Source organism: Lycorma delicatula, chromosome 9, assembly GCF_047948215.1.
Source record: "Lycorma delicatula isolate Av1 chromosome 9, ASM4794821v1, whole genome shotgun sequence".
Classification (NCBI taxonomy): Eukaryota; Metazoa; Arthropoda; class Insecta; order Hemiptera; family Fulgoridae; genus Lycorma; species Lycorma delicatula.
In genome coordinates this window covers 123470933-123483052 of record NC_134463.1, presented here as the reverse complement: position 1 = coordinate 123483052, position 12120 = coordinate 123470933, and the positions used below count along the sequence as shown (strand labels likewise).

The window sequence follows — 12120 nt, the reverse complement described above, 5'->3', positions numbered from 1 at the left end:
AATTCACTTGGATGCTTTAGTAGGAGAAGGGTCACACAGACAAATTTAAAGATGGATTAAAATTAGTAGTAATTGTGAAGTATCTAACGCATAGCTGTTGAGAGGAATATTAAAAATGATAAGACGTTCGGATCGGTAAAAATTTTCAACTAAAATTTTTACGAAGGGTCGTTACGCATTTATCCCTCCGACTAACGGAAAAAAACTCAATACAAAGTTTAATAAAAATTAGTAAACGGTTTTCTCAGTGCGCCTCTGTTAATAATTTTGCCTATTTCATTTACTTACATTTTTATTGAGAGGAAAATAAATAAAACTATTCGACGTTTATTCGTAAAACAGTAAAAACAATATAAAAAATCGCATAAAATCAAACCTGTGCTGGAGTAAGAAATAAAATAAAAATAAAATCATCTCAAATCACCGACTTTTTTTCTATTGGAAGAAAAAGATTGGTATACAATATAATAATGTTAAAAATGAAATAAATAAATAATATGTGTTTTACGACTAAGACTGTAAAGTGTTTTTAACGAATTTAAGAGTACAATACTCATCTACAGCCAACCATTAAAAAACTTCGATTTATAATTATGTATTATTAATTGTCAAATCGTTTCTTTTATAAAATATAAACAAAATATTGTTAAAATTGCAATTACATTTAGGGAGCAGGGTTAATATTATGTAATTTTTTTAAATAATTTTTACAACAGCATTATTATATTCGTATTTACGTCAGGTACCATAAACAGAGATTTACATTAAACAAAAATTCACGTGTTAGGATAATTATTTTTAGCTGGTCGCAGGCGGTGTTCTTTGCCGGTTGGGTTTCAATTAACCACACATCTCAGGAACGGTCGAACTGAGAATGTACAAGACTACACTTCATTTACACTCGTACATATCATCCTCTGAAGTATTATCTGAACGGCAATTACCGGAGGATAAACAGAAAAAAAGAAAGAAAGAAATCGGTCGCAGGCAACTTAAGATGAGACGCCATAAACCCGAAAAAACTTTAACCAAATTTTATTAATAATCTATACCAAATTCCAGGCTCAGGATCTGAAAAAGTGAGGATTAAAGTGGTTTCGCGTTGCCTTCTCCACTGAGCCGAATACGTGGTCGTTTTGCAAGTTCACCGAAGGGTTTGGCCCTATTTTCAGCATAACTATTTTTAAAGAAAGCAAATATGATTACTAGAGTAAAATTATGACGACAAGCCACCTGAAAAAGTAGAAAATGCTATAAAAACAAAAAATAATACAACTTTTTATGATAAACAATATTTAAGTGGTACAGTCGACATGTAGTAGAAAATGTTTTTAATTATAACTCACTTATAGCTAAAACTGTAGTACTTTTTTGGCACAGAGGTCTCAAAAGGAACGAGAAATACGAAAATTCACATGGTACGGTAATTTTTTTCTTATTTCAAATATTTTCTCTCGTTACACAGGCATTTATAATGGCGGGAAAAGATAAAATAATTTCAAAAATAAAAGAAGTTTATCGTCTAATTATAACATTTTTATTTATCTTTTTTTTTTTTTTTTTAATAAATTTAAATTACAAATTAATCTCTACCTTAATTTTCCTATGTTGGTAACACTGTACGTTAATTTATAACGAAAAAGTAATCGCACTTCAACTTTTGTGCAGGAATTACATTTTAAAATTCAATTAAATCGTTTTGGTTTTTGATCTACTGCGGTCACGACTTAGTGACCGGCATTCGCGTGAAAGCACGTAATCAGATATACAGAAGAAGAGGGAAATTCTATTTGCAAAATAGTTTAAAACGGATTAAGAGATATATACATTGTTAAAACGCATAAATCAATATTTTATCTACGTTATATTATTAAAACCTTCTGTATTTGGTAATAGAACAATCTACGGCGTAACTGGTTTTTGCTTCGTACTCGAACGTTGCTAACATAGACCATCGATTGCCTACCGGTAGTTTGATATCGTTTCTTCATCTAGTTTTACCGAATGTACTATTTCCTACATTGTGAGAATTAATAATTAACAATTCATAAATAAAACGGACGTTAGCTGTTTTTAGGTAAGAAATAATTAATCCCGTTAAACATAAATGATACGCATAGAAATAAAAAATTACAAAAGTTTCTTGAACGACATAGGAAATTTAGAAACACAAAACCTTTTTTCCAAAGTAAAATAAAAAAGATCAAATCAAGTCAGAATACAAAACAATAATTTATTTGTATAAAAAATATGAATAACAATTATATACGTATTGTATGTGTGCGCGTAGGCGCGACGGGAGAGAGTTAAAAGTGGTAATGAAAAAGGGTTACTATTTTCAACAGACGTGGTTTCATCTCTTAGAAAAATTCCTTGTTTCTGTTACTGTTTATGACTAGTTTTTTCAAAAAATAGTTATTTAAAGAAATTTTACGCCCCGTTGAGCTGTTTTACCAAAAAATGTTCTCAAAACTTCATAAACATAATTTTTTACGTTTTTATATAAACGTAATTCTAGTAATAGATGATTGGTCGGTTGCCATAGTTACTGAGATTCGGAACATACATCTATTATAACGACCACGAACGTTTCACAAGTAAACTAAAAATTTATTACAGCGAACTTAGTTGTGCGCATAAGTCCCCTTCTATAACAAACAATTGGCGGGTGTCCGTTTAGACTCGTCATCGAAAATCAGCCGATTTCAAAGTCGACAGTTCTAAGGTTCAAATCCTAGTAAAGGTAAAAAGTAATTTTTAAAAAGTAAAAAGTAAAAAGTACTTTTATACGGATTTCAATACTAGATCGTGGATACCGATGTTCTTTTCAAGGTTGAGTTTCAACTAACCGCACATCTCAGGAACGGTCGACGACCTGAGACTGTACGAGAGTACACTTCATCCTCATTCATCCTTACGGTGGTTAATAATATCGGTACTTACGTATTAACGCCACCGCAGCTATAGCTTTATTTAAAAACAAAGTAGTCAATCGGATTTCGGTAGAAAATGAACAGCCTCTTTATTAATTTTAATAAACGGTTATTTATATTTATTTATTTTATAAATATAATTTAACCAAACTTAACCTACGCTCGCTAACCTTGACTAATTAACAGGAGTGTTTTGATTATTTAAATAATAAATAATTGCAATAATTACTGAATTTATTAAATAAATACTCAAAAAATTACGGTGTTAATTAGTCAAGCGAAGCGAGCGTAGGTTAAGTTTGGTTAAATTATATTTATAAAATACCATTTATTAAAATTAATAAAGAGACTGTTCATTTTCCACCGAAATCCGATTGACTACTTTGTTTTTAAATAAAGCTGTAGCTGCGGTGGCGTTAATACGTAAGTACCGTAATATCTTACGGTGGTTCCGGAGGCTAAACAGAAAAGCAAAAGAAAGGGTGTCCGTTTAGAATCATCATTCACAACATAAACATCGAAATTGTCGTAAAACTGATCCGGCTAGATAATCTCCCGATAAAACTTTACGATATTTTAAATATAGTTTCTTTTTATGGATATTACCGGAGAATTTTATTTAGTAGTTATCTTCTTTATCCGATATTAAAATTTTTTTTGTTTAATTTTTTTTGTTTCTAACCATACAAAGTTAAATTTTAAGAAAGTGTTAACTATTTAAAATTTCAAAACGCATTTTGGCTATTTCTGTGCGACTTTATATGCATAACGTTATTTTAAAATGATTTTCTCGTACATTAACTGTAAATTTTTATTCCGTTAGGAAATATCAGGAAATTTAGATGAAATATTATAGGAAAGTTAACCGATTTTTGTTTTTAATATTAAAAGAATAAATAAATAAAAATCTTAGATATTTATTAAGAGGCGAACACGGAGAGTCAATCAGTTCGTGTTATTTGAATCGACGCAGTACCTAATTTCTTATGTTCTCAAGTTTATTTTATTCCTATTGATTGTGTATGATGTATGTATATATGTTAGTTGTTAATGTATTGTACGTGTATGTATGTTAAGAAGTAGTTTGAGTAAATTAGGGCTGATGTTGATCGGGCTGATATTTTTTCAGAGTACGTCGTGTCTCTTGCTTTATTTGTGTACAGTTTAACTGTGCTGCGAACTATTTTCTGCAGTATATCAGTACGCTGAGTTGTTCTTACGCTGTTTATGTGTGATTATTATATGCGGCATGAATGTGTGAGGGGGCGTATTCCCTCCTTCCTGAAGGAATGCTACATTATCGGTCCTTGGAATAGTGGGCAGCCACGGGTGGCGGTTTACTCGGTAGTACGCAGGTTAATATACGCACAGAATAACATATTGCGGAATCTTTTAACGAACCCGACACTACCCAAGTTGCATGGACGTTTGTAAACGGATTCCACACCTCTACTACAAAAAAAAGTACCTAATTTCTGTATGACAATGTTGTAATCGTCCATTATTTTAAACAGGGAGCGGGGTGTTATTTTAAACATGTTATTTACTACTCGATTACGGAAGCAAAAAGATTATTCGTGTTTTAAGGTTTTTATTTCGTTCATATCTTTGGCAATCAGTTGATGGCATCGTATCGATGTTTAACTTAGTTTCAAACTTCAGGAACGCGGCCTAGGCTATTTATTTTAGGTACATGTCAGCACGTTATAAGAACCAAGATTGTTTTAAACTGCTCTTTGAAAAAAAGCTCTTATTCAAGTATAAGAAAAAATACGACATCTTGTCTAGAGTTAAGTTGCCATCCCTTGTAAACTTGCTTATATCTAAAAATTAATACGTGTTGAGAATTAGTAGCTTACCTTATAGCCTAGCAATCTGTTTTTATGTACCTTAACTTTAGTTACTCTGTTAGCGGGGAAATTATTACTGAGCTAATTTCTTTTATTTTTTTTTAGAAAATTTATTGAGAAATTATTGCAATCTAAGTTCAAGTGCAGTCTTTCATTTGGGAGTCTACAGTATATGCAGCTGTCGTTGGATCCGTATAGATAATTAATTGTAAGTGAAGTCCTTGTGAGATCTTTCCCCGAAATTACAAACATTTTCGTCACAGTAGAATTTTTATAAAAAAAAACTTTGATTCAAAAATTTTTAAAACTCAAAAACTAGAAAAATTATATTACTTGGTTTTTTATATGAACTTTTATTTTATCTTATAATTTACCTGTAAAACTCTAAGCCTCAAAACTTGCGAAAATGGATACAAGCTATCGGTTTTTGTTAACTTAGCGACAACTGGAGTAGTATCTTCAGCAATCCTAATTACATCACTTAAAATTGAACTCTTTCGACCTGCTGACGACATTCTGAAAAAAAAAAATAGTAAATATAAATCCTCCTGCATGCCTTAAAAAAAAAAATTAAAATAGAAAAAAATACTTGTAATATTTAATATTTTCTACAAAAAATAATTTTTTTTTAGTATACAACAATAATCTAAAAAAGATATTGTAACAAGACCGGTATAGCGGGCCTGAGTAACGGATTCCTACCGATTATTATGAAAGTAATAATTAATATAATAATCGGAGGAATCCAAAAAGGGACAAAAAGGATAGGTCTTTGCAAAGAATAGGTCCGTTTTACGATTGTCTTTTGTTATACTGCCCGCTAACACACAATGAACACCTTTTCTACGGTGAGAAGAGACCGTTTGGAAATCATAGGAACAAAACCCTCGGTCGACTGTTTTCACCTTCGACTTGGATCCGATTCTACAGGTAAAAAGGCTGACAGTATAAATAGAGCCCAGTAAGACCAGCTAAAAATCAGTTCTGCGAGGCGTTACGGCGTCGGTCCCGCAAGGGCAGTTCAGCGAGGAGAGGCTGCGAGTTGTGTGGGTTCGACGGAGTTCTGCGAATCAGTCCGGCGACACGTAATGACGACGGTTTAGCGAGGAGAGTCACAAGTGTGAGTCTGCGAGACGAGTGTGCAAGACGTCAATCCAGCTAGGAGAGAATCCAGTTCGATACGATTACGGTGACGCCACGAGTAATTCTAGTAACCAACAAATACTATCGGTGAGTTACAGTAAAAGTGTAAGTAAATAAATGGAAGAAATAATGCGATAGAGTTCATTCATAAACTGTTACGGTAGACAACAAAAAAGGATTTACAAGTGAATTTTATAAGATTGTTTGTTAATGTGGTTAAAAAAGGGTTAAAACTAGCGTTTCTTTTGTTAATGGGTCTGAATATTAGTTTTCTGTTTATATACCTGGAATAAATTCCAAACGATTATTTATTTTGAACTCTGTCTAATGTGTAATCTGTGTTTATCATTTAATATTGACATTACTATCACTATTTGGTGTGTAGTATTTTTGGTTGTTATTCTTTTTTGATTACGTTAAGTATTTTTCTCTGTTTTTATGTAATGGTTACTGTTTTGATTATGTAATGTTTTACGTCATGTAATTATCGTTTACTACTAACTATTATCCTGACTATTATTGTGGTTGTAAGTATCAATATTTGTGTTCATTATCTGTTTTATTATTATTATTATTATTATTATTTATTATTGTATTTATCATCATTTTTATTATTATTAATTAGCCTGGTTGTAATCTGAATATTTTAAACCAATAAACTGTAATTATACATCCTAAATTGTCAACAACCTCTCAATATCCTGATCGAGCCGCGGAACACGTAACAATATTATTATCCCATGACCTAGGGGTTTTTAAATAAGGGCAGGAAAGCTACCTAATTTTATAGCCAACAGTAAACAAAGAATAACATGATACTATCACATCCGAGTACCTTTGACTCTTATGTAACTAAAAAGGAAACGTAACTGTTTACAATTAAATGAGCTAGTAAACAAACGATAAATTAAACATTTACGTAACTTAACTTGTGATTAATTTGTTTTTTACATTACGTACTTGATTGCGCAAACAAAAAAAATAATTCGGTTGTTTTATATACGTATAGTCGGTATAACTTAGTAATTGGCAGTTTCTTTCTCAAGAGACAGATCATACAATAATTGATTCAGTTTTTTCAGACGAATTCCAATTTTTATTATGCGACCGACTTTGAAAATTGATACATTTTATAATGAGACATCAGATATTATTTATTTATTATACAAATAAACATCCAATTAGAGCTTTTCCAATTTTTTTTTTTTTGAAAATGTTATAAAAAAATGTAATATCCTTGCTGAGAATCGAATCTAAGCGAATAAGAATCCAGTATACGGGCAGATTTAGGGGTTTTGCCGCCTGTAGACTAGGGTCGATTTTCCGCCCTTCTCCTGACTGTACGTTTACGTTTGGTTTATAAATTTTATTTGGAATCTAAGAACATCAATCGTGTTCCTAATCCTATTAAGTTACATTGTTATTCGACTTTTATTTTACTTTTTATTAAAGATATATCCGTTGATCGAACGGTTTTCGATTGCTTGAATCGACATTATTCTAGTATTAAGAATATTAAGCTTAATTCTAAGAGTAATATTATATTCTCGCAATTTATAGATACTTGTTAGTAATCATGTCGCGTAAATAAATTACTTTGTACTATTATTGAAATAACACAACGTATAATTTAATATTGGTAAATATTAATCAAAATGAAAAACATAACTGACTTTCAGTACATTTTCTTATAAAATAAAATTACAGTTTAAATTTCTACTCGTTTCAAATAACTTTCTTAAGAAATTTTTTTTAAGGCAAACACATTTACGATATCTTAATTCGAAAGTTTTTGTATTATATTTGACTTAATACGTAGTATAACAATAAAGTTCAAATTTTTCTCAGAAATGCTACATCTTATAATTTTTAACACTCCTGAGCAAGGAAAAACTGCTTTCTCAGGTACAATTCGTGGTAAGTATTCCCAAACTTGCGACGTCAAAATTCTGGTAAACAACTTTTAAGGAATTAAATCTTAGAATGTCGAGATTCTTTGTATCGATTTCTCAGATGGACGTTTTTCTGAAGTATTATCTGAAAGGTAATTTACCGGAGGCTAAACAGGAAAAAGAAAGAAAATAGTATAACTCAAAAATGATATATTTAGGTAATAGATATATAAAAGATCGATATAAACAAAAAATATTTCATTAGTTGAAGAAAGAGGAGAAAGAGAAATGTAAAAATATGAATACAGAGAATATATAAAATAGAGACTGAGATAATGAATGTTACAAAGAATAAACCGATTTAAAAATAAAAAAGAAAGTCTCGAATTAAAAATTGTTACCATTGAAAGTAAAACTTATTCCAATTAGTTACTTACGATAAAAAAACTTTAAAGGAAAACAGATAAAGGCTTTTAGAATGCAGTGTAATCAGAAGAAAGTTTAAAATTTGGAAGTTTGATCAAGTAAGAAATAAAGCGGATTTACGACGTAGTGAAGAGAGAAGTTTGCGGTAGAATTTTCAAACGTAAATAAATGTATACTTTATTCGCGTGAAAAAGTAATTTTATAGGCAACATAGACAACGGTAGGTGTACTAATCAACCGGTAAAACTACGGATAAACTTTTATCAGAGCAGCATTTCTAAGGACAAAAGTATAAATGAGCATAAAAAGAAAGTACAAGCCCTATTAATAATATTATTTTTTTTTAATTTACATTTTTATCAAACATATAAATAATTTAGACTTATCTAGTGATTATATTTAAAAAATCATATAATATCATAATATCAATAGCATATAAAACAGTAAAAATATATTTTAAATAAAATAACTTTAAAAGCGAATAAAAATTTATTGAGATAACTTAAAAATTCGGTTAAGGCCTCATTTCATAGAAAAACACACTACGTTTGTCACCCAACGTTAACTTCGGTTCAATACGGTTTTCATTCGTAATGGACGTACATCCCACCTAAAGACAATTTCATTCCAGAGTTTAACCAGCAAATCGGGCGTTACTTCTACAGCAGCGACGTTGATTCGAAGTCTTAGCTCAACAACATCAGCAGACAAAGGCGTTACATAAACCCTATCTTTAATGAAACCCCACAAGAAGAAATCTAGCGGGATCCAATCTGGGGAGCGAGGTGGTCATGCTATTAAACCTTCACGACGATGAATTTCGTTAAGTTGCCCGTCTCCCGCCTGCAAAGCCTCGCGATGGAAGCATGGCGGCTGGAATGGGACACCACGACTAAGGGAAGGTCCTTGTATAAGTGTATACAGGATCTGGGGTGATGGTGTGCCTCGAGCTCGTTTTTAAAGGCAACGGGTGCCCGACTGCACACCAACCACGCGACCTTGAACCAATATCTGCTTCGGTTCCGCCTGGCAGCTGATGAGCTGTGCGTCTGCGGCCAGTCCAGGTCCAGCCAAATGAACACCTGATGTTTGATCGCCGTACTCTTGGGAGGGCCAGAGACCGAGCCACCCTGGAACTTAAGAGGTCAAAGGGAAAATTTTCTACTCACAAGCGGCGAGTGAATGTGGCGAGAGCCGCATTGTCGGACCGTGTGGGAGTTCCTAGATGCGGTTGCTTTGTTCAACCGGCATCCGTAGTTTACTTAAGGGAAAGACTCTTACAGCATTGCCGCGGGAACATAACTCTGAGTACGGCTGACCACCAACCAATTATTATGGCTCCAAGCGCTATAAAATGGTGAACAGATACTTGCTGGCATCCGGCGTACACCATTATCAATCTCTTTCCTTTCGATATAGGGTTTTTGTAACCGTGAACAGAGTCGCCGGTCCAACCAAAACGTTTTGTGTGAGTTGAATAAATGTAGGACTCGTCAGAAAAGACGATTACTCGGCGATCATTTTTATCCTCTGTAAATTTTGCAAATAATAAACGCGGTTCAAACGAATATCGTGTTTTTCCGCTAACAACTTTCTGTTATCAGCAGTCTTTTTCCACCTAAAACCCATATTTCGTAAAACATTTCTTAACGTTTCACACGTAAATTCGAAAACCAAAATCTTTATGTTCTCTTTTCAAAACCGCTAACATGTTATGTAATGTCGGTAATTTTTTATGGCGTATATGAAAATTATTACACGATGTTCCTTAATGCACATCTTTGGAAATCATCGACGCTAACTTTTTTCTTTAGTCTTTTTCGAGATTCTCCTGCTGAAGTGAAACTTTCATTTTCACAAAGTTTATTTACTTTTTTTTGTGCACCTTGTGAACTGATATGTCACATAAATCAGCAACGCAAGCTTGTGTTTTTGAACGTAACATATCGGGATTTTTCTTCTGAAATTTTTTTGTAGACGTTTATTATAATATATTTAGTTTGGCTTCGTATAGTCACTCACCGTTCCAATCTACAATTAGATCTTGGTTGAGGCAATACACACCGTAATTCTATACATTATAATTCTAATTAAAAATACACCGACTGCGGAAGTAATACTGAAAATACTATATTTTACACTGTGAAAGGAGTACAATTGATAAATATTGTTTTAACAAAAGGCAACACTATTTATTACAACCAATCGAACCACTAGACAGGAATGCTCCGATAGTCGCCTTCCCCATACACAAACACAGAATGTTTGACTGCGCATCGTTGTGTTACACTAAGGTAACTTGACGCCAACTACGTATAATGCACTTTGATATAGCGTACTGTTTCTAAATAAAATTCAAATTTTTCTAACTTTTGTTTGTTTTATTCAACTTACCTTACATAATTTTGTTCAGAATTAAATTCTCTACAAGTTTTGTTTATAAGTTTTACGTGTTTAATACCAGTTTAATAAAGTTATCACACGTCAAAACATTTTTAGGGTAAAAACAGGGGTTTTTTACCCTAATATATTGGTTTTCATCCCAGATTTCTCAAAATGTATTAGAGATACTGTTCTGAAACTTATTTTATTCGATTTTTCACGTCAAAAACCATAACAAATCGCTAATTCTGCTCCTTCATTAACGTTCTAAAAGTTTTAGTACGACCTCATTTCACCTTGTTAGCTGAAATCCGAGCGAAATCTTTCACTAGCCGTAACTTACCGATGAAGCCTTTTAGGACATCCATTTTATCTTTTCCATTATTTTCACAAATATAATAGCTTATGAAAGTTTCGGGAGGACTTCGTGATACACTCTGTATACACAGAGTGAAAATATGCGAAACCCTACGGCTACACAATCATAAGCATAGCATATACAACAATTAAGATCCTTCAAGTTGAAATAGAAGTGTTTTATCCAATAACGGAACTTAATTTGGCCATCTCATCACAATTTATCATCGAACAAGAAATTTTTACCCAAAATTCTTCTAAATTTCGCAACAGAAATACTATAACTATCATTAAAGGAATAATATCCACACAAAAAGCCACAAACATTTACAATGGTTTTATCCCTATTCAAAATTAGGTAGTTAAGTTACCCTCGGGTTATTAATAGCAAAAAATCGGTAAAAGGATACCTAGGGTTGATAATTCACAACTGCTAGAAGGTAGTGTTAGGGGTGAAAAAAAAATACAGGTAGGCCTAATAATACGTATAGGATATAGCAGGTACGTTGCGGTTAAATTATTACGAGAGGATAGAAAAACAGTTTACCAAACAACTCGAATGATTAATGACACGAAAATTAAAAAAAAAAGAAGTATCTAAATTAGTTAATTAAGGAATCCTGTACACTAATCGTTTGCCTCTGACGAGAGAACGGTACAATATTTATATACTACCGCTTAAAACCTCTCACTATAACAAAACACTTTGTTCATAACAGTATTTTAGATTCATTTAGTTTTCCATATATTATGGATTCCTAAAATTTGAATACCGATAAAATTTGAACACACAAATAACTATAAAAAAGAATAGTTTTATATTTATATATAAATAGCAAATAATAAATGGATATAGATTCGTTAAAACATCTTTATTATGTTTATCGTACAAAATAAGGGTAATGATAACTCTCTTTTTTTATCTTCGGTCAAATTATATGTTGTTCGCAGTCTTTCTGTCTGATTAAATGTAAAATTTAGTGACTGTATACGATGAAGTGGTAAGAGAATTCCGGGACGGTAAGAATTTTTATGGTTAAATTTTTTGTATTCCAATTGGTTAGACTTATTCTCATCTTATGATAGATTAAAAAAAAAAAAACAGGGATTATGATTGACCGGAATTTACTGCCTAAT

General features: G+C 32.0%; 1 protein-coding gene across 2 annotated transcripts in view; it reads right to left on the bottom strand.

The window, feature by feature from the left end:
- The window catches only part of LOC142330086 (uncharacterized), a 387582-nt gene that overhangs the window by 124847 nt on the left and 250615 nt on the right, over positions 1–12120 (bottom strand). For both annotated transcript variants that reach the window (XM_075375142.1, XM_075375141.1), the window contains exon 2: positions 5158–5299. In XM_075375142.1, the coding sequence (XP_075231257.1) occupies positions 5158–5298 (141 nt within the window). In that variant the 5' untranslated portion in view covers position 5299. The remainder of the gene's footprint in view (positions 1–5157; positions 5300–12120) is intronic.